The 24,242-nt window shown below is 38.7% G+C and overlaps 1 protein-coding gene across 2 annotated transcripts in view; it reads right to left on the bottom strand.

Moving 5' to 3' along the window:
* bean1 (brain expressed, associated with NEDD4, 1) overlaps positions 1–22,910 on the bottom strand; it is a 43,121-nt gene extending 20,211 nt beyond the window's left edge. The window contains exons 1-2 of one of the 2 annotated variants that reach the window (XM_005733677.1): positions 22,357–22,910; positions 14,995–15,114 (exon numbers count right to left, since the gene is read on the bottom strand). In XM_005733677.1, coding sequence (XP_005733734.1) covers positions 14,995–15,019 — 25 coding nt within the window. In that variant the 5' untranslated portion in view covers positions 15,020–15,114; positions 22,357–22,910. Of the gene's footprint in view, positions 1–14,994; positions 15,115–22,081; positions 22,130–22,356 lie in introns of those variants that run through there. The other variant, XM_005733678.1, reaches the window with a different exon arrangement.
* Between the last annotated feature and the right edge of the window lie 1,332 nt (positions 22,911–24,242).

The following is a 24,242-nucleotide window of genomic DNA, read 5'->3' as shown; positions in this document are numbered from 1 at the left end:
CACTATACAGTAAGTCATTAGGAGAGGTTTCTCATAACATAGCATGGAGGATTGCTGTAGGCAGTAGAAAGATGAATTGGTTTTGGTGATTTTTCTCTTACCTTTAGTAACATACCAAGTTAGTCCTGTTCATCTAAATATTTGCCTAATTTATATAAATAAATGCATTTCTTGCATCTAGTTTTTTTTTTTTTCTTAAATAGGATCAAAGGAAGAGTTTTTTCCAAGGTAACAACACACGATCAAAAAATTGCATAGGAAGTAAGTGAGTTGTTTTTAGGTGACTGATTTTTTTCAAAATCTCTGTATGTCTAGAAAATGTGTTTTAAGTGAGCTCATTCATTAGCTAATGGACAACATTTAGCACATTTGACACTGAGGGGCAATTAAGGCAGTTACACATAACAATCAGTATCAATGCAATTCGTTCAGGATGCTCATTAGGGTGCATTATCATCATTGCAAGTGTCTGACCACACAGCAGGGGTTTCAAGCCAATCAGCCTAAGTGATATTGAAGACATCTCAACCACAATATACGGCCATTTACCTTGTTAGCATGCAGTCAATTAATTAAATGTGCTTTTCAATTTGAAATGGGGACATTTTGACAGCAGTATTATGGATACATTTACAGTTGCACATCTTTTGATTTAAATACTATGACTGATTTTGTGTCATTCAGTATTCTTTAATAGCTGTATGTCTGTTTCTTTTTTAACCTCTCCAGTCTTCAGCGTTAAAATAAAATCTTCCATTAGTTTGTTTTTTTTATGAACCTTTAAAAAAAATCAAAAAACTCTTTGGCATCCAAAAAGGGTTTAATAAATTAAGCGTTTTCTATCATTGAGGAACACATACATCCTTTCCCTCCAATTTTTATGTACATTTCCTGTTCAGGATTCTGTAGTTACAGGCAAATATGCTTTAAATGTTCCTGTTGTTGCTTTTTTGTGGATGGCTATAGCAGAGGTGCTAGAGTGGGGCATCTACAAATCAAAAGGTCAGTGGCTTAATCCCTGACTCCTACAGTCTATGTGTCAAAGCATCTTTGGGCAAGATCCTCAGCAAATTCATCAGTGTGTGTGTCAATGTTTGATAAAAGTAGTTAGGTATAGGTAAGCTGAATGAAAGTGTGTGAATGGGTTAATAGATAGTAGAAGAACTATGAGTGCTCAAATTGAGTAGAAAGATGCAGTACCAGTATATCATTTGACAATATTTTGACTAATTCTATTCTAGAATTTGGGCCTAAGAGCCGGCATTGTTGTGCATCGATCATAGGTAGAGCCTAAGCGCAGTGTTAAAAACAATGGAAATTACCACTGTCTGTGTTTCTTAAGCTGCTTTTTTGAAAAATGTTTATTCTTTTTTTTCTTTCCCCCTTTGTAGTAAATGACACAGTTGCTTCCTTTTCATGGTCAGGCCAAATGTTTTGCCAATCAGTATTCAACCTGCACAAAGCTTCATCTGTGTCACGCTAAGCCCATCTCACTTTTTTGAAGAGTGCATACAAGCACATCTGGTTATGTACGTGCAATTCTTACCTCTCCACAGCTAAACGGACACAAATGCACTACTTTTCCAACCAGACAGCACAGACATACAGGGAGTGCAGCATTATTAGGCAAATGAGTATTTTGTCCCCATCATCCTCCTCATGCATGTTGTCTTACTCCAAGCTTTATAGGCTCGGAAGCCTACTACCAATTAAGCATATTAGGTGATGTGCATCTCTGTAATGAGAAGGGGTGTGGTCTAATGATGCACACCCTATATCAGGTGTGCATAATTATTAGGCAACATCCATTCCTTTGGCAAAATGGGTCAAAAGAAGGACTTGACAGGCTCAGAAAAGTCAAAAATAGTGAGATATCTTGCAGAGGGATGCAGCAGTCTCAAAATTGCAAAGCTTCTGAAGCGTGATCATCGAACAATCAAGCGTTTCATTCAAAATAGTCAACAGGGTCGCAAGAAGCGTGTGGAAAAACCAAGGCGCCAAATAACTGCCCATGAACTGAGAAAAGTCAAGCGTGCAGCTGCCAAGATGCCACTTGCCACCAGTTTGGCCATATTTCAGAGCTGCAACATCACTGGAGTGCCCAAAAGCACAAGGTGTGCAATACTCAGAGACATGGCCAAGGTAAGAAAGGCTGAAAGACGACCACCACTGAACAAGACACACAAGCTGAAACGTCAAGACTGGGCCAAGAAATATCTCAAGACTGATTTTTCTAAGGTTTTATGGACTGATGAAATGAGAGTGAGTCTTGATGGGCCAGATGGATGGGCCCGTGGCTGGATTGGTAAAGGGCAGAGAGCTCCAGTCCGACTCAGACGCCAGCAAGGTGGAGGTGGAGTACTGGTTTGGGCTGGTATCATCAAAGATGAGCTTGTGGGGCCTTTTCGGGTTGAGGATGGAGTCAAGCTCAACTCCCAGTCCTACTGCCAGTTTCTGGAAGACACCTTCTTCAAGCAGTGGTACAGGAAGAAGTCTGCATCCTTCAAGAAAAACATGATTGTCATGCAGAACAATGCTCCATCACACGCGTCCAAGTACTCCACAGCGTGGCTGGCAAGAAAGGGTATAAAAGAAGAAAAACTAATGACATGGCCTCCTTGATCACCCATTGAGAACCTGTGGTCCATCATCAAATGTGAGATTTACAAGGAGGGAAAACAGTACACCTCTCTGAACAGTGTCTGGTAGGCTGTGGTTGCTGCTGCACGCAATGTTGATGGTGAACAGATCAAAACACTGACAGAATCCATGGATGGCAGGCTTTTGAGTGTCCTTGCAAAGAAAGGTGGCTATATTGGTCGCTGATTTGTTTTTGTTTTGTTTTTGAATGTCAGAAATGTATATTTGTGAATGTGGAGATGTTATATTGGTGTCACTGGTAAAAAATAAATAATTGAAATGGGTATATATTTGTTTTTTGTTAAGTTGCCTAATAATTATGCACAGTAATAGTCACCTGCACACACAGATATCCCCCTAAAATAGCTAAAACTAAAAACTACTTCCAAAAACATTCAGCTTTGATATTAATGAGTTTTTGGGTTCATTGAGAACATGGTTGTTGTTCAATAATAAAATTATTCCTCAAAAATACAACTTGCCTAATAATTCTGCACTCCCTGTATTGCTGTGGTTATCCACTGTGTCGGTACCGGAAAGCAGTACATAGTGAAGACATGTGTTTACTTATTAGGAAGAGGTAGTTCCTCCACTGTTTATTGCTGCTTTATTATGAAACATCTCTCTCTGCACCATCCACACAGAGGGATATTATGGTGTTAATGTAGTTCTCAGTCACAAGACATTGACGTAACGTTACTTACCTTTGCTTTACGGATAGTCTTTCTCTGAAAAGATGAAAAATTGCCTTTTTCTTTTCAGTAGAGCTCTAACGATTTAATGCCAAGGCACAGTGAACCTGTGTGTGCTAGCTCACAACCTCACAGCTAGTTTTAATTGGTTTCTCTTTGACTCGTTACCTGACTGTGTCTTTAAAACAGCTAGTGCTCAGCAGGACGCTAATGAAACTAAGAACATGTCACTTTGTACACATATTCTGAATCAGCATGTTTATAATTGTTTTTCTTTCCTTGGCACTGAATCATTGGTGTCATTTAAACATGATACAATCACATTCTTGTAAATTTCTTCTTCACAATGACTGACATTTTGACACATTCTGTAGTGGGTTCATTATTGTATCTAAAGGTATACAAGGGAGACTACTGAGGGTTTATTAGTCTATTAGTTGTATTTTTCATAACCACATTTTTTAAATAATTGCTGGCAGTGTCTGGTCAGGTGATTTGTTTTGTTTGACATGAAGCCAAAAGTGTTTGTGCTCCACACATTATTGTTTAGCTAATTAAAAAAAAGACTAGAAAGAATAGAAAGTTGGCAGTTTACTTCAATATGTCTAACTTACCACTGCTGGGAGAGTCTTGACATGATTTAATGCGCCTTTGTACAGAGTTTTCATGCTTAGCAAGGACTGCGGAGATTTGAGTGTATTTGAAAACCCCTCTGTGTGCATCTAACCCATGCTGGATTTGCATCAGCTAGCACAGACACTAATTAACCTCTCAGCTGGTGTTTTTTTCAAATGCAATGTTACATTTATTTGTTTATCATTACAAAATAAGGAACATTTCCAACCTAATTGTTTTTGGTAGAAGCCTTCAGGGTCTCTCTTACTTTGGCTATGAGCTTTTTTTTTTGATGGTTTCTTTCAGTAAGACACTCTTCCAAAGTATTTCATGAAGCTTAAAAACCCCCCAAAACTAGTGACATACACTCACGCAACTACACATCTGCTTGTTAATGCAAGTATTTAATTAGCGCCATGATGTATTTAAGAATGAAGACCTGCTAGATGGGCTTTTCTGAATATTTCACAAACTGGAAATTTGCAAACAACCATCTCTAGGGTTTACATAATTTTATTAGGGATTATTAAAGCATTCTGATTCTGATACAGAGAATGTTCTGAAGAAGAGAAAATATGTCCTTATTACCCATTGAGAAGCGGCTTTATGGGCCAATATGTCTTGTTAAAGTCAGAGGCCAGAGGAGAATAGCCAGAGTGCTTTCAGCAAAAGGATAGGATAGCAAAAGTAATTCAAATAACCACTTGTTACAACTAGAGCACAATAGCAACTCTGACTTCATAAAACCTTGAACCTTGAAGCAAATGGGATAAAACAGGACAGGACCTCACCAGAAGTCACACAAGTTAGCTAAGAACAGGAAACTAAAGGTACAATTTACACATGCTCACTAAGTTAGACAATAAAACATTGGAAAAATGATGCTATGTCCGATGAATCTTAATTTCTGATGTGACAATTTCAATGGTAGTGTCAGAATTCAACATAAACAAAGTGAAAGCATGGATCCATCCCGCTTTCACATTTCCTCAGGCTGCTGGTTGTGGTGTAATGTTTTAGGTACACTTGGTCCTCTTAGTATGAACTGAGCATCATTTAAACTCCACAGCTTACACGAGTAGTGTTGCTAACCATGCCCATACCGTCATGATCACAGTGTACCAATCTTCAGGTGGCTGCTTCCAGCAGGATAACACACTGTGCCATCTCGAATGGTTTCTTGAACATGAGAATGACTTCACTGTACTCAAATGGCCTCCAGTCAGCAGATCTTAATCCAACAGAACTCCTTTGGGATGTGTTGGAAATCTGCAAATCAACTGTATGATGCCATCATGTCAATATGGACCAGAATATCTGAGGAATGTTTCCAGCCTCTTGTTGAATGTATGCCACAAACAATTAAGGTACTTCTGGAGGCAAAAGGGGCCCAACCAATAATTGCAAAGTATAACTAATGAAATAGCCATTTTTACACAAAGCTTATGTGTCACACTGTGAAGTTAACCTGCTGCTTCTGATGCTGAACACTTGTGTTCAGCATCAGAAGCAGCAGGTTAACATCCAGTCTGTGAACTTGTCTGGGTGGCAGAAATATTGCACTGCTTGCAGAAACAATATTTTTCCTCCTTTTCTAACATGTGATCAGTCTTGACACTAAAACTATTGCTTTCAGAATGAATCAAGCCAAACATGGCTATTTTATATGAGATATTCAGGAAAAAGAAAAACCTGTACCTGTGAGGTACTGAAAGTAAAGAAAGAGGCTTGCAATGAAAAAATAAAACAAAAGGTAGTTCTATGTTGTCAATGTCCTTCATTTAACTAATTTGCAGATAATAATAATAATAACAATAATAATAATAGTAATAATAATAGTAGTAGTAATAATAATAACATTTACAGTCTTATGAAAAAATGTTGATCCTCTAAATGCGACAGAATTTTTTCAAACAGTGTCAATTTGTGAGTGCTGCAGTCATGACATTAAATGACAGATGTTATCTCTTCACTTGTGCAGTGACTGGAAAAGTTTTAAGCTTCCTACTACCAGGTCAAAGGACAACAGGAAGCACAAAGAGAACATCTCTCACTCAACCTCCTCTCTTCCTCTCTCTTTCAATGCTGTCTTGCTCTTCTCCTTCCCTTTCGGTCTTTAATCCTTCCTGTTGTTGTATTGAATGAATGCCAGGAAGACTGGCATTGGACGAGGGAGAACATTGTCCATTAAACCATCATGTTCCATTACCAATGGAGCAGGGAATGGAGGAGGAGTTGGAGAAGGAAAAACAGGAGGACCTACATTCGCACCGGAAGAAAACAACAGCAAAGTGCCTCGCATGTGCCGAAATATTTTCTTCTAGTTTCGGGTTCGGAGTAACTTCACACCTCACAAAGAAAAGCTAAAGCACTCCTCTTCTCTCTGGATGAGAGTGTCAAGTGTGTTTGGGTGTTGTACTTTCTGCTACATCCAAAGTGATGCTGCTGAGTCCTGGAGTACATCCACTATACCACGGGCAGAATGTCAGCCATGGGTCACAGAAGCTGTTAGTAAAGCTTTCTAATGTTACCAAACTGTATACTGTTATTTCTGAACACAATACTTCAGTGTGTGTCCAAATTAGAGTTCCACTTCAACAATTTGTCATTTTTTTCTGCTTATGCTCAGCCGACCTTGGTTTAAAACATAATTTTCATAAATTACATAACTGTGGATTTTATGTTAGAAGCAGGGTTGGCTGTTCCTCGTGTTTAGTGATCCTTGCTCAAAGGTTTAAAGTATTAAAATACAGCACTACAAAATCACAACAGCCATTAATAAATACTGAAGATTACATAGGGTACACCATTACTTCAGCTTTTTCTGATCGATTGGACAATATAATTAAAAAGCAGTACATTAGGTGAACTATTTGTATTACATAACTATCCCCTGTGTATAAGCTTATTTATTGTGGGCTGGCTGGTTATGTCTGTATTCACAGGTGCAAGAAAGTGAAAAATAATGGTAAAAGTAAGAAAAGAGTAAAAAAGAAAAAACATAAATGCATGCTTTAAGCGACTCAGCAAGATGGATGAGGGTGATGCCTGTTTAAGGCATTTTTCATTTATCATATACTGAGGATTTGTTTCTTTTCACAAAGCTTTATGCAAGCTTTACACACGTCATCCTGATGAACGTCATCAAGATGATGGACAACTACAGTAGTATAAACTGAGTGATGACTTGGCTACACAACGCTGATTCAGCAAAGATGTAAAACAGGCCAATGTCCAATGTCTTATGAACAAGAAACAAGCACAAACAACTCGGCAGGGCTTATTCCTGCAGTGTGAGGAATAGTGATGTTTTAAATCACTTGCCCATGGGCCTGTGATCTATTCATATTAAGCTATTGCCATGCTTATTAGGGTCTATACAACTACTACAACTATTCCCAAGAAAGGTTGTGCAATCATTGGTAAGTATAGATGATCAGATTGCTCTCTGATGTTATCATGTAATATAAATGTAAAACTTCTGAAGTGCAACATTGAAATGTAATAAAATAAAATATATTATCCACTATCAAGTGAGCTGCCAGGATCTTTTGAAAGCAAACCACAGAACATAACAGAATGTAGGTTAACCAGCTTTAAAAGCTTCATATTCTAGGTACAACTGTGCGTTCATTCTTGATAACGCACAGAAAGCAGTTAGTCACACACATGTTAGTATAACATTTAGATGTGTAATTGGACGAGGTAGTATGTGGGTCACAAAACATGCTGTGTGTGAGAATATGGGTCAGAATACATCATACATCCCCTTAATCGCTCTCTGTCTCTCGCCCTCCCATGTGAGATAGATGACAGAGAAACATATTATCACACCCTGCTGGCCCATATTCCTGCTTTCCCCTCATTTAATCATCAACCTCTTTTCTAATTCATTCATCTGCTACCATCCTTTATTGTTGTGTTAATCGCTTGTTTGGATTGCTTATCTCCATAAACAACTGCTGGCACACTAACCAGATAATTTAGATGATATTATCAATCATGAATTGTAAAAAATAATCTGTCAGAGGATTTAGGTTATCAGTGTAGCATTGTCAAACTAGCCTAAATACTATATCTGCTTTGTTAGCATTTACATGATGAAGAATGAGTCTGAAGCATACCGAGGTTCACACTTGGCATCAAATTAGAATTTTTAATTCTTATTGTATTTTGGCTTACCTATTATTTAATCTAGGAGGAAATAAATACTTACAGCTGTCAAATTAGGTCAATTCCATGCTAATGACGTAAGACTGGTGCCACTCTCTATATTGGTGATAGGCAATTAGCAAAGATTATCCAAACTCCGAAACATAATTTAATTAGCTAATTAATACAGATTATAGCCAAACATAGTTTCTGAAAACAAGGTCATAGTCATGGTGACATCAGCCAATGGTTTCTAGGCTTCATAACCCTCAAATTTAGTTTTTTGCCTGCTATGTTGTTGGTTTTTAGAGCTAGAAGTTACTGTCTTGGACACAAGAGCAGAATTAGTTAATGTCAGGGTGCAGGTGCTAAAAGACTAATAGAATACTAGTATGTCACTAAGCAAAACTAGAGCACAAACTATAGCTACACACACCGAACTTTAAACCTGATAAAACTTGCAGTTGTTATGAATTGGGGACCATAAGCATACGACAGGTTTTTATAGCTAAAATTAGGGATTTCAACATAAGTGTCTGTGGGGATCTGTGGTTTCTGGTGCTTTCACATTGGCTTCATTTTTCAGTCCTAGAACATGCTGATTGGTTATAACATGCAAATGTGAGTGCTCAAAGGGTTGTTACAAGGTAACTATAGCCAACTATTTGTGTCCATTGGTTGTAGAAGCAAATAGGCTGCCATCGTGCTGAACACAAGCATAGTAAGACAGGTGATCTTACACGGCTCACTGGTCCACTTAGTTAGTTAGTTCAAAGTAAAATGTACTTGCAGCTGTTGGCGGTGTTGATTTGGCAAGAACCAGGAAGGGAAAGTTTTTAATGAGCAGGTGCATCAGAGACCTGGGAGGTTTACGGGGTGTCCTGTGAACTAGTTGTGTCAATGTGCAGAGGAACAGAAATATGTATTAATATTCTTTCATGCACATATGAACCACATAGTCAGACTGTGGTATCTCAGTGGTGTGCACAACACTGAATAAATCCTACCACTGATTGCAGTATATACTTTTTGTGATTGGTCAGTCATCCCTGGAAATCCAGTTTTGATTTATAATAACTGGAAATTATGATTGCTCAGTGAGCAGGATGGAGCCAGTACAGACTGGAAAATGAGCCATAGGAATTCAGGGAGCACTTTATATCCAGCTATGATTGGTACTGTAAATCAAGACAGCAAAAAATAGCATGTTTGTACACACACACACACACACACACACACACACACACACACACACACACACACACACACACACACACACACACACACACACACACACAGTAAACACACCATACTGTCTGCTGTGTGTTCCCATGTGCACCCTTGACCATTTTCACTAAAGTCATGTGGGAAAATTCACTAAAATAAAGTGTTTTCTCACAAGAGATTGTGAAGCTCAGATGCATTTGTAGATTAAGTGACTAATTTCCTGTCGCTGAGTCCTTCCACAAGTCACAACATAACACCTCCAGTCCCCTTTGCCAAGTGGAAAAAAGCCTTGAGCATAAAGGATAAAGGATAACATTTTACTGTTACCCTTTTTACATTTTAGAGCACTGTCACTTCACACAAAACACCTCAGTTGAACTGGTTAGAGTTTCTGCATGGCTGTTTCTTCTTGAGTGACAGGTGCCTTACCCTATCACACTTGACTGTGAGGTGACAGCTGCACCTGCTTACCCCACTTCTGTTCTCTTGTGGTTCCACATTGTTGCTCTAAGCAGCTGACAAGATGGCAGTACACCCTTACTTGCTTGAGAGTGTCCATCACTGTCTGCTTTCATCCATTTCTGCTGTGTCTCTGAAAAGGCACCCTGGGATGCATGCTGGGGCGAACACCAGCATCACTAAACCTCTTTAGTAAGTAGACCAACTGAAAAAGGAACTTCAGATTTTGAAAGCTGCTGGTGATAAAAACTGAACAAAGAGACATTTTAAGACTGAATACTTTGTGGAACTGTTTCACTACAACTTACATTTTTTTTTTTTTTACTTGAAAAGACGCTACATTTCTTTTGTGCATTGCATTTTGGGAGCATTTGTGCTTCAGTAGCACACTCAAAAATGACTCAAAATAACTCTTCTAACAGGAACACATTACAAACTAAAAACCTGTTTAAAGCAAGCGTGTAGTACAGCTAAGATACAAGGTGCAAGAAAGTCAGGTCACGTGGACTAAAACAATTACTTTTTAAAACTCTTGTTCTGCTTATATTACCAGTCATCCATCAGACTTCATGACTTGTATGAAAGCCAAAACACCATGAAGTCAAAAACAACAGCTGTGGCTCAGGAGGCAGAGCCAGTTGGAAGGTCGGTAGTTCGATCTCCAGCTCCTCCAGTCCACATGTCAGTGTCCTTGGGCAACATACCAATCGCCCAAATTGCTCCCAATCCGATTAAACCCCCATGCAGAGTTTGAAACTGTGCATGATAGGCAGAGAATACTTATAAAGCTCTGTCAATGTGATCAGAGTAGAAAGGTACTATGTATATAATAGTTAATGTATCTATGTTTTATTCTTCTTCTTATTTTTATTTGATAAGTCTATCTATCTAGAGTAGATTTGAAAATTTGATGTAAGAATTTTGTTATAAAACTTCCAGTTGATATTTTACCTTCATTAGTAACACTGTTGAAACCTGCCAATAATAAACTCTTCGGTTGACTGAAAAAAAGTGGTCATCATTGCGAGTTCCAAAAAATGACTTTTTAACAGTTTTGTGATGACTTTCTTGTTACACAATTATCTCCATAACAACATTATCGCCTTTAAAGCCTGACTGAACAGACAAAAGCTGAGAAATTGTTCTGACATTTTAAAAAGAAAGAAGCAGAGGCAGAAGTGTCCACTGAGAGTTTGACAGGCGGCCACATGCCCAGCTGGGCAATTTTTAGCCTCTGCGAACAACACTCATAAGGTTAGGTGAAAATTCAACTTGGAGTTGTTTGGAAATGGTGTTGAAATCTATAATGTTTTTTCTTTTGCAACTGTATACTATCTATTACATCTAAATCTGTCTGCTTCTCGCAACTTGTTCTGTATCTGATATCCTTCACTTATATTGAATTGCAGTAAATGTGTTTCTGTCTTTCTGTCAGGTCACTAAAGTACGATTATACCAAGTCCAGCAAGTGCTGAGTGCACAGGGCCAACTGGAGCAGTCTGATAAATAAAAACCCAAAAAATCTGTAACATCATATCACAGAATTCCATTTCAGACAGACACCTCCCCTTTGAATTAGAAGACTGATGTCTTTCTTTCCCTGACCCTTTTCCCCTCACATGCTGTCTCACTCTCTCTTTGGGTTTCAGTGTGTAAATCCTTGTGTTGCTTTGCCCTTTTAGGTCTTTCTCTTTTTTCCTTCTTTGTCAGAAGTGCTGTGCAGGGGATATAAGCCAGAAAAGGGTGGAGAGGGATAAGATGATAAAAAAAATTTAAGGGAGGGGATGAAAAGCAATGTTTTAAATTGTGTTAAAACAGCACCTGCACCCCCTTTCCTGTCTGGACTCAGTCATAGACTGATACTAACATTTCCATGGATCAAGATGTTACATAACATGATGGTGTGCTATGAAATTGTATTATGAACCACCAATCATTAATTCCATTAATCGATACAACTGACTGTTGTGAGAAATTAGATGAGTAACATCCTCTGCCTTTGACTATCTAAGTAATCTTTGCACATCTAGCTAATTTTACATGTGACACTGTTAACCATTTTTGAATGTATTCTAATGTTTGTCTTGATTATCTACCTCTATCTTTCAGAAGATGGAAGCTGAAAGTTGAATGGATGGATTTTTTTTTCTTAACTGTCCCACCTGTTCCAAATTTGGTTAATTGACATTTCACTGTTACACAGTCCACCCTGTCAGGAAGTAGCCTTGAAAAAATAATTAGTTCTCACTGAACATTGACACTGAATTTAAATCTCAGAAGCTCATATTTCCATTAAGAAAATGTGATGTTTGGCCATCCATCTGTCCGTCTGGCCATCCGTCCGTACAGCCGTCCATCCATCCATCCAATGTGATGACAATGAACAACTGAGCCAACAGGTCCATTTTCTAATGACAGAGCTAACGATCTGAAGAGGATGCAGTGAGTGTACTAAAGTCAGAGGGAGCCAGTGTTAGTCAATATTGGCACCAAAGACATTAGCAAAGACATTTACCCTTCACTTCTCCTTCCTCTCCCCTCCCTTGCACTTTCTGTTTTTTCTTATTCTTTAAACTGTTCCAAGACACCTCATCCAGTTTGGCCTTTTAATCTTAGAAGAGAAGCAGTTGTTTCACTCCTTTTAATTTCAGCCATGATTCATCACTTCTGTCGCTCATTTCTTCAGGTGGTGATTGATAGATAGATAGATAGATAGATAGATAGATAGATAGATAGATAGATAGATAGAATTATTTCTCATACACAATCACTTATAGACATAACTTTGACCACCTGTGGTATGTACTAAATGTCTATGGGCCCTGAGATCAGGGGTTAGTGAGCTGGAACAGCTTTGATATTTGCTGACCTGCCGGGCCGTGAAATATCCCTGTATATGCCCACGCCTCATATCCATTTAAATAGATTTAAATAAACAACCTCATACTGTGTCTGGATTGGATGAGAGCTCAGACAGATGGATGGATGGAGGGACAAAGAGAGATAGGTAGGTGAGGTAGAAGGTAAAATGCCGTTAAATGCAGTTTTTCCTCCTATTACCATAAAGCATGGGAATGTGATGATTGATGGTTTGGTGGAGGGATATGGCAAGCGCGGATAGACGATGTGTGCAGTGAGGAGGAACGGAAGAAGATTCTATTTCAGATCTGCCTTCATCTGACACACACGCATGCCATTGATCTTATATGTAGATTATGTTTAGCTTTTATCTCCTGCACAGACTTTTTCACTTAATACTTAGACAATATAAGTGTTCACTAGAACATAAATTCTCTTAATTGTTCAAATAACCTTTATGACATTGTTACATCTTTACAGTTCAAGACCATTAACTATTTCATTATTATACCTTATGATACATTTCAATAGATGCCGTTTATTATATGATCATTAGCAGTTAATGTTCTTAACATTTATCATTTTGAATACTTTCAGCTCATTGAATAGCCATTTTCAGTTGCTTTCAATTTGGTGTCATCCTCTTCCTACAAGGAGTCATTTATTACCTAATCTTAGTTGAAATTTGGTTGTTTTACTGCATTGAATGGAAGTTAGAGTTGGTGTTCAGTTTAATATAGCAACAAAACTCCACCTTTGGAGACTGGTGACAGTGAGTCAGTGACTTAAAGCACTCAGTTGTAACATTAGTTTGAGTGTCAGCATTCAGCTTCAGTACTCATTCTGTACTTGGTTTTGGTTTGGGTTAAAATACACCCATTAACACCTTATTTGGACATCTACACAATGAATTTATGGACATGCTGAAGGCGGAAGAGTGTCTGAATAAATCATATATTTACTCCATGAATATCTTCACTGACTGCATTTTCCTGTCTTCAAGAAAAAGAAGACAGATGTGGATGTTTTTACTGGCAGCTGGGAAATGCATGCCCTTCTCAGGGGCACAGCTGCAATGAAGCTCAGGGATAAACTGCTGCCACGTGTCATCCTCAAAACAACCAAATGCAGTGACACTAAGAGCTCAATGAAAAAAATTCACAACATGCTTTGAAATTCGGTCAAATATTGAAAAACACTGCAGTTAATACTGCATTTAAGCTCACTAATGCTGGATACTACGCTTCAGTAATGAGCAAAAAAAGAAAAAAACATTTTTGGCAACAGTTCTGTGTTGAAAAACTGCAGCAACATTGCAAATGCTCTCCTTTTCAGCTCTGTCTGAATGCTACCAGCTCAGCTTGGAAGAAATACCTTGGCATATCGATAGAGCCACCCATACCAAAGCTTTTTATCTATCTCTTCACTCTGTTCTTTTATTCATCATTCTATTTCTTTTCCTGGGAGGGAAGCACTGTCGGTGGAGGCCTAAACACCCTGAAGGGGATGGAGAGATTTCAGGTGTCAAGGGAGAAAGAGAAGAGTCAGAGAGGGATGTGAATAATAGATCAGAGAGGAGAACGAGAAAGTGGGAGAGAGTCAAAAGGAGAGAATGACGGCGATATTAAAGGTGTGAGCAACAGAGTGGTGAATAGAGGGAAAGAGAAACTGATAAAGGAACCGAGTCATATTCTAGAGGAAACTAGAGAAATTTACAGGAGTGAAGAAGGATGGATCCTTTTCTCGAAGGGCAACCTTGACAGAAAAAAACACATCTGCAAGAGTCATGCATCTGTCCATGCATCCAGCAATCCATCTGCTTCTCCATCTATCTATCCATCTGTTCCTCTGTCCTTCCATCTCCATCCTGTCTTCATTGTGGTCAGGAGTTGTTGCATAAGACAGCGATTCATCTTTTATTGAGATGGGGAGCTTCTATAAATATGTCTAACTCGTTCTCTGGGGTTTAAAAGCTCAACCTGTAATCCAACTAAAAATAAACAAAGGATTACCTCAATAACAAAAACAAATCTCATTATGTCTGGTACCAGCACGACATAATAACTTTTGCCTTTTTCTTGATTAATTTAGAGTAAAACTGATCAATAGCATTGTTAAAGACAATTTATGTTATATGTGTTTTTTTTTCACACACTGTGCTCCAAACTGCATGTGACCAGGTTTGGGTTAGGCTGTGTTTTAGCTGCATGCTAAACAAGACAATTTCTAGAAAATATTCCATAAAAGAATAAATTTTCACCTTTTGAATGAAGTCCCATAGATGCAGTTTGACATTACAATTGTTCATTTACAGGCTTTTGAATATCAATATGTTATACTTGTTCCTTACCTGAGCAGATCAATTTCATCAGCATGAACCCCTGTTCAAAGTGTTTCCTATTGGCACATCTCAGCAGGCAGGAAGCCAACTTCTACTGGTCTGTATGACACAGTGCTGCTATACATGTAACTACAAAGACAGACAGAGAACAATGGGAAGGTCAGCACATTAGTGAGAAAAAAATGTGTGGTGTGAGCCTAAAGAGGGCAGGGAAAGAAAACAAACAGCAGGCGGGTGGATGGCCAATGAGAAATAAATGAAAGAACGTGAGAGATGCTGTGTTGCTTTACTGAGAGATGGAGGAAGAGAGGGAGGTAGCAAAGAGTGATGTGCGAATTGCAACCTTCGAGCTTGGCTGTTTAGAAAGCCCCAGGCCACATGTGTGTGTGTGTCTGTGTGTGTGTGCAGGTGTATTTGTCTGTCTGTGAGGCAGTCAAGTGGCCACCCACACCATCCTTTGAGTGTATCTATGTGTACATTTGAATGTGTGTGTGTGTGTGTGTCTTTATTGCTCTTTCAGGAACATGGCCAAAGGGTTGAAGCGTTCCAATCAATAGCTGAACCACACACACATATAAAGGCAAATACTAGTAATTTACTACAAGGATCTAATACTTGTAATACTGTATACTGAAGGCTTTAACTCTTCTACTGTAGTTGTGCAACAGCTATGCAAAATAACAATGATGCCAGGAAAACACGTTAGCATCAAAAGTATAATTTTTGTAAGTACGACTTTGAAAAATCTGAAAGCAAGAAGAAACCTGTGGATAAAACTTTCTCTGATTTGCTTAACTTTAGAGCAGTCTCTCTGTAAAATGATTATGCTTATTCCTCCTCATAAAGGCTTGTATTGCTAATTTATTTTCAGGAACAAACACCAAGATGCCAGCTTGAAGCTTTCTTTGTTATATTTACGTTTTCCATTTATTTTCACCACAACTAAGCTAATGTTTTTCTCATTTCAGAAAATGTATTAGTGTTGCTTAGGCTGCTTTTACCTCAGGCATAAATTTTGCATTAATCAATAGAGGCACTTCCTCCGTTTCATTACATGTCGACTTCTCTTATTCATCACATCGCTCCACTGACTCACTATTGACATTAATGACACAGCCATTTTTAAAACCTTTTATTCATCAAGAAAAGTATTATTGAGGGTCAGGCTTCTTGTTTTGGAACTCGGAGATTAATTGCATGCCATCCGATGTAGGAGGATCTCTATTTTTACACATCCAACAGGCTTGTTTAATTGTGAACATCTTTTTTCTTCTCAAAAATCATGAACAGCTGCTGTGAACCAGTGGAGACGTAGGTCTGTATCCCGCATTCAGATACAGAAATTGGAAAAGGTCATTACAGACAGAGTTGAGTTTGGTAAACACATCCCGTGCTGTCAAACACATTGTCTTTGTCAAGTCAAAGCGATAATATGTCACGCTACAATTTGTTCTGATTCTGATAAATCGTGAACACGTGGAAGATTGTAATGCCTCACTTCCTGTTCGCAGTGAGAGTGTTAGGAGCCTGCATGTGTGTGTGTGTGTGTGTTTGTGACTCATGAACCTGTGATGCTTTCTGCATTGTTATTATATAACTGTCCCTGCACACACAGACCGATATTATGGACAACACACTCTGGCAGCTAGACGGAACGATCTCTCCTCTCTCACACATAGTGAGTTGTTCTCACTCCAGTCTTGTCCTGGACTATGTTTATGTGTGTGTGTGTGTGCGTGTGTGAGAGAGAGAGCAGAACTTTCAATCCCAAACAAACATTCAATAGGATGAGCTGAAGCTAAGAGAGGAACTGCTTAGAGGGATGAGTGAACTAAATTAAGTCTACTGATAAAGCACACTAAATTTCAATTAAATTAAGTGGAGATTTTAGTTTAGTGTAGCTTTGTCTGCTTTTTTGCCTTTTTTGTAGTAACATGTTACACTGTGGGCAGCATGGTGGTTCAGTGCTTAACACTGTCACCTCACAGGAAGAAGATACTAGGTTCCAATCCGTGTTTCCGTGTTCTCCCTCTGGCTTCCTTCCAAGTCGAATGAGGTGGGCGTTAAGTTAATTGGCGATTAAAAATTGGGTGAAGCTGTGGAAGGTTTTCTGTTAGCCCTGTGATATGTTGGTAACCTGCCTATGGTGTACTCTGTCTCTCCTCCATGACAGCTGGGATAGGCTCCATCCCCCCTGTGACCCTGAATTTGATAAGTGGAAGAAAATAGATGGATGCTGCAGTGCTTGGATTTTTGTGTTAGCTGCCAGCCTTTAACAAGACAACAAAGCAGCACATGCTTTGTCCTTTTACTGCATTTTACAAGTTTAATTCATCCATACCTTTTTTTATTGTAATTTCCCAAATCAAAAAGCTGAAAGGAACTTGCAATCTACCATCAAGCATTTCCATAAAAGTGCTTTGAAATAAATCCTTTAAATTATTCAGTACCAAATTAAGACAACAGAAAGTAAAGATTACTTTTGTTTTTTTGTCAACATGTAAGTACTTTGGCCCCAAAATATAATTTTATGTATATAGTTATGTTTGAATTCACTTTCCATGAAGCTCTATTACAGATACAACAGCAATGCACATCTTTAAAGTGAAAATTTTGAAGATGCACTTTATTTTTTATTACATATATAAAATGTTATATGTACAAGTTTAAAAGCTCTAAGCACACAGAAATATATAGCTTTCAAAGGAAAACAAGGGAAGCAAACGAGAAGCAAAGCAAATGGCTCATCACATCACAACAGCTACAAAGACAAAAACAAATACTACCCCCACACAAACACATTATATTTATACACAAGTTACTTCAGTGGGTAAATGGACCGGATTATTTAATCCACTTTATGGGCCAGATTTAGCCCACTGAAGAGTCCAGTCTGGCTGGATTTGTTTTTAAAACACTGCACAGAAGGACTTGTGACAAACTACTACTAGTTCACTATTTGTTTTTTCTTTAACTGGTTTCTTACAGACAGTGACATAACCAATGTCATGCCAGACCACAAAGCATAGAGAGAGCTGGTGCTGGCACAGTTATATTTACCTTCAGTGACATTGCTGAGATATTATGGAAATTTCATGTATTTTGCTTAAGACAAAAACAATTCGAGTTGCCTGTTATTTGTTTTGTAGATGGACTGTTCATTATTGTGATTTAGGTGTTTTCTTTTCATTTCTTTGGTATTTTTTGTGGATTATTATGCAATGGTTTCAGTGGCCTGGCCCTCTTGGGATCAAACTTGGCTCTATGTGGCCAATGATCTAAAGTGAATCTGACACCCCTGATTAAATAGAATGCACACAAAAGGAAAAAATGCACTAGATATTCAGTTTTTATAGCTGTAAATTTCAAAATAGGAATAATGTCATTTCTTCACAGAGCTGAGCTCTACGTAGTTGCCAACACAAGACAACTGCCAATTTCTGAACATTCCATGTAAATGTCCTTAGAGAGAGTTTGTTGGAGATAAAAGGCTTGTGAAAACTCTAACTGGACAAGCAGAGTGGGAAATAGTATTTATATCCTTTAGATTTTGTAATCAAACACAGAAACTCATCTACTATACCACAATTCTCCAGAGCTTCACATATGTTGCAACACATGACAACATGCAGACGGACTGATGACACTAAATACTGTTCTCTCTCTAAGCAGCCAAAGCAATAAAGTGTGGCAATACTACATGCATAACAGTATAGGGTTACTAATAAAAAATAATAATAATGATAATAGTAATAATAACATCAACATCATTTGGAACAATAACAACGATTATTATCAGTTGTAAATTGAAATGACTGTTGCCTCACAGCTGACTGGCTCGAGTGCTTCTATGTGAAGTTTGCATATTATTCTCTGTGTGCCTGCTTGGGTTTTCTCTCATTACTCAGGCTTCCTCCCACAGTTTAAAGACATGATTTTTCGATTAAGTGATTCTTAATTGTTCGTGGCTGTAAATCTGACTATGCATGGTTGTTTGTTTCCCTCTATCCGTGGTGTTCCCTGCCTCTGGCTCCACGACAGCTAAGCTATGCCTCAGGTCCTCTGCGACACTGACCTGGAAGATATGGATGGAGATGGATGAATAGATGTATAATTGTTAATATGAACTAAATAGTAAAAATAATTTTGTATGTAATGAACTGCTTAGTTATTGTAAAGTGGTTTTTAAAACCTTTGTTAATAAATACTATATAGTGAGTCTGTTCTTTTATTTAAATGCTATTATAAAGGTACCATACACTGTATGTAAAAGATGGACATAGTCACTATGACTTCAGTCAGCAAATAATAATTTAATAAAAAGAATGAACGTTAAAGGCGCTTGTACTGTTGCGTCACTTTTCAGACCCAGAACCTACACCCATCATTTATGCACCGTCAGTGGTTTAAATGAATGATTACAATACTATTTTAGAAGATGGTGATAAGCAAACCTGCAGCTTGTGTCTCGTTATACTTACCATTTTGATTTTTTTGATACTTTAGTTTATTTGTGCCTTTACTAGCTGGTTTGGTTTAGACACCAGACTTACTGGGCTGGGTATTGGTGCAACACGGACATCACAGGCTTAATGCTAAAGAGAACTTTGTGTTTAGGCAGCTTTGACTTAATAACTGTATTTTCTGTTCTGGGAGTGAGAATACATGATTCATAAAACATACACCAACCAATGACTGATAAACATTTAGCATTTCATTGGTTGCTAGCAGTATTTTATTTCCTAAATTTTAAAAACTAATAGTTTACGATTTATAAGCAATTTTGGTGGTTTTATACAGAAAGTAGGGCCCATTGTCACAGTAGCTATCACACATTTCTAAGGTGCTACACTCGTTCTGTAGCAAAACAGCTCCAGACACTGTGCAGAGCTTGTAATACCCCATAGATTAGAGAAAAGCAGGCGATGATAGGAAAAGAAAAGGGGGTGAGGGTGAGGGACAGGAACAGTTAGAGAAAGAGAAATTGAGGGAATCAGGTATTGCCTGTAGCCACAACAGCACTCCATCATTTCTTCAGCTCTATTTTCTGGTATTCCCTCTCTCTGATGTTCTTTCGGTGTCCCATTCTCCCTCTTCTCATCCATCTCCTCACAGCTCTCTCTGACAGTCTATTTGGCCCACACAGCCCTGTCATCCATTCAACCTGTCAGTCCTGGGTACGGCACCAATCTCAGAGCAACTCCTGATTGGAGCTGGGCAGACAGGACCCTTGGTTAGAATGTCCATGCCACCCTTTAAAGCCCAGGAGTTCAGCTCCTGTGACGGGTGGGTCACAGAACTGAACCCCACAGTGAGGGGATCGGAAGTTCAGTCCCCGTGGAGCTCAGTGTTCATCGCTTGTTTCAAGGTTGTCACTTAATCTACGTTAACCCTGTTACTGCATTAAAGGATCCCCTCTGTGGAAAATCACTAAGTTGTCTTAATAATACATCACATACAACGCAACCACATGTATCACATTTTTAAAGACATATGGTGACATTAGTTATGTAATTTGTAGCATAGAAAGCAGATAAAGAGCATCAATTGATCTAATTCCACTGTGAAAGACACTGTAAAATTGTTGTGCACACAACTAACAAATAATATTTTGCTTCATTAAAGAGAGATTGGTGGGGTTTATGATAAGTGCAAGGCTCTGTCATTTTTCCACATCCTCATTAAATCTTTGGATTCAAATATGCAAACATCAATTTCCTAAAGTTAACACATGTTCTTCCTTTGTTCTATTTGCACCTCCAGGCACATTTACACTGAACTATTTAACCTGAAAGGTCACTGCACAACGATACCAAACATGAGATGTCATAAGTTAAAAAAAACGTATAAATAAATTTTTAAGAAATCTCTCAATACCAGTGTTTACTCCAAGTTACAGTGTATGTGTCAGAGTAAAGTCAAAGGGCTTTTTGCAACATTGACCTTCATAGCTGAGTGGAGACAGGCACCACTTAGATAACCCATGGCAGAGCTTTAATATTCTCTGGGGACTCTGAGCACTAAGAAGTGCCTGCAGCCCTGACACAGCAAGTCTCTTTTGATCAAACCGTCAACCCACATGTCACCGAAAATGTCACACATAATAAAACTGGAAATACGTCTTTTAACACAAGGACATAGCTAACTACACTTTTACCATGTCTGGGGAATTTCATGTTTTTTGTATTCTCTAGTTGATAAGCATTTATTTTTTGCTATTTTGATTTCTCTTATAAAGTTGACCTATATGCTATCTGTACTTCTTCTTCTATGCCTCTTTTATAGACCCGAATATTTGTTACACAACCTAGTATTTGATCTAAGGGATAAAGTGACATTGGGCAGCAGCATTCCTCTTTGTTAGTTTTAATGTAACTGCAGGGTTGTAAGGCTACTGTACTCCACTGCTGAAACAAAGGAGTTAAAGTGTGTGGGAGGAAAGCCTGGGAGGAAAGCTGAGCAAGCGAGATAGAGATGAGCCTATCCAAAAATCACTACAACACGCCTACAATACTCCTATAGGGACCTACGGTGTTTGTGGTACCCAACAGTAAATTTGCCTTACATGTAATTGCCTCCTACAATTTGTGTTTTTTGTATTTACGCTTTTATTTCTCCCCTGTGTCACAGAGTTCACCAATAATGTGCCAGTGTGGTGGATGTTAGATAAATGTAGAGTATGAAAATATATTATTTTACTCACAATATGCATTTATTCAGCATTTGTTCATATTCACGTTATAACTCGTCAATATGAATTAATACTTAGACACTTTTCAATTAATTCAACAGTTCAAAAGCCCTTTCCCACATGTAAAACTTTAAATTATAATTAACAAAACTACTTAAAATAGCAGTAAAAGCCACTAATTAAGCAGTGAGATTCTATTAGAGTTACTATACATCAATTTATAGACTATAACCACTAATGTCACAATTTATGAACAGTATTTGTTTGCAAGTCATGCTGTAGGATATATTATATGTTTTGTGTATGTTTTTAATTTAAATGATCAAGCATGCAGTAACTTTAGTACAATGTGTTTCCAGAGTGCGTGTGCAGTGTGCATGCAAGTAATAAAATAAATGTACTTACATGGCACCAGCTAACACTTTATAGATTCTTGTTAATCTCCTCTCTGTCCACCTACTGGAATATTACATAATGTTAATCCGTGGGAGGCAAAATACTGTGAGGAAGAGGTCAACATGAACTTACTGCAACCACCCCTCCCTGTAACTCCCTATTTAGTGTTATATCTTTCCATAGAAGGGTGTACGTGTTTGCAGCAATATGATCACCAGAGACAGAGAGAGTTTTTGGATGAGGAGAGAGACACAGAAAGCGATACAGAGCAATTTGCTGCTTACCTGCAAAAATGTAGGAATATGTGCCAGGATTCCTTTCACCAGCTCCTTAATGTCGCCTCACATCACTGACAACAGAACAACAACATCCCTGCTGGATCACCGGCACTCAGTCCAAAGGTCCTCGGAGAGCTCTCTCTCTCTCTCTCTCTCTCTCTCTCTCTCTCTCCTGGGACTTGGCCCACCTCCTCAGAATAGCGCTTCGTTAAACTCTCGGTGATACCGGAGGTTTTACCCTGCACAATGATCAAAACTGAGCGAGCAGGTGCTCCGAGCGTCCGAGCATCCTCGCCTCTGCGGTCCCGTACTCACAATCCAAACTGCCTCACGATCAGCATCACCACTGTTACCATCCTCCGATCCCGCAGAGCTTTATTTTCCGTTCTTCTTCTTCCGCTTCTTCTACGACCATTCCTTCGTCGATAGCATCATCACTCTCATCTTCATCCCCGTCCTCGCCAACATCATCGTCATCTGTCGCGCTTTTCTTACCCGCATCCTCACCTCCCTCGCCTGCCTCTGTCCTCTTGCTTCCTCGTCGTGTTTCTGTCCCGTGGCTCTGCAGCCAAGTAAGTGTGTCATGCCTGGGAAGAGAAGCGCATCATCCAGGGCAGGCATATGCCAATAGTAAGACAGGCAGCCAGGAAATCCCTCACCAAAAACAAAGCGCAGTTACGCTCCGATACATTTAGGACAGCATTTAATTTAGGATGTATGAAAAAATCAGTAACTAAAAGCGAACTGTTGAAACCATTAAAAAAAGTTTGAACGCTAATATTTTAATGATGCCCTAACACGCAGTGGTCCACACTCGGTTAATCTTGGAGGTTTGATGGAGGTTATCTAGGTTATTAGTTAATGTTTCTCACCTGGACCATCCAGCCTATAAATGATGCCCCGCTAGTTAACCTGCTATTAGGCTTCTGCGTTTGCACTTTGAACAACCTGGCAACTCATATGGCTCACAATCACTCACTGCCTTGCTGAAATTACTGACTTTCCCATATATATTTATTTTTTAAAGTTTAATAAAATACATTTATTAAAACTAAACTACATCCCTTGCCATTTCCAGCTGGCCACTTTCCCAAAGCTAGTTTTTGACAAATGGGGGCCTGTCCTGTATTTAAACCCCCAGGACCTCCTGCACACCAAGAAACGATCAATATTACAAATCCAGCAAATGTCATAGTGTGTTTAAAGCTTGCAGCCTGGAGGTTTCTACTTCAGTCCGAGATGTAACGGGAGCTTCTTTATCACAGATCTTGAGGTCAGACTGTGCATTCCCTTGGGCAGCTTCTGTGTTTGTAGTAAAGAAAGCTAAAGTATAGCATGCATGTGTTTTTCAAATACATCTATGTTAGCAGCATCATTTTGCACAAACCCATGAAAAAAATGAAAATGATGTTCCCAGTTCAATATGGAAAAACAGGCAGCCAGGGCACAGAGCCTTAACCTAGACCTCATCCAATACTGTTGGGCTTAACTGCATCCCGAACTGTTAGCCAGGCCTTATCACCCAACATCAGTTGCCAGACCTCATTAATGCCGTTGTGGCTGAATGGAAATCCCTTCAGCCATGTTCTAAAATCCTGTAGAAAGTCTTCCCAAAACAGTGCAGGCTGTTACAGCAGCATGCTAATGCTTACGTGTAATACTGAATCCCCACAGGTGAATTTGATTTTTGCTGGTTAATTTACAGGCATATGCGACTGACTTTTCTGTTTGAGCAAGGCTGCACTGTCACGGTAGATCTTTGCATTGCTGTAATAATTATATATCAGAATAGAAAATAAAATGGAAACAAAAACAAACAAACAAAATAGAAAATTCTATTAAAAAACTTGATCAGACCATAAAAAAGGATATTGTGAAGGATTTTCTATTAA

Source organism: Pundamilia nyererei, unplaced genomic scaffold (genome assembly GCF_000239375.1).
Source record: "Pundamilia nyererei isolate P.nyererei 1_Seehausen unplaced genomic scaffold, PunNye1.0 scaffold00054, whole genome shotgun sequence".
NCBI lineage: Eukaryota > Metazoa > Chordata > Actinopteri > Cichliformes > Cichlidae > Pundamilia > Pundamilia nyererei.
This window is presented reverse-complemented; position numbering and strand designations above follow the sequence as displayed.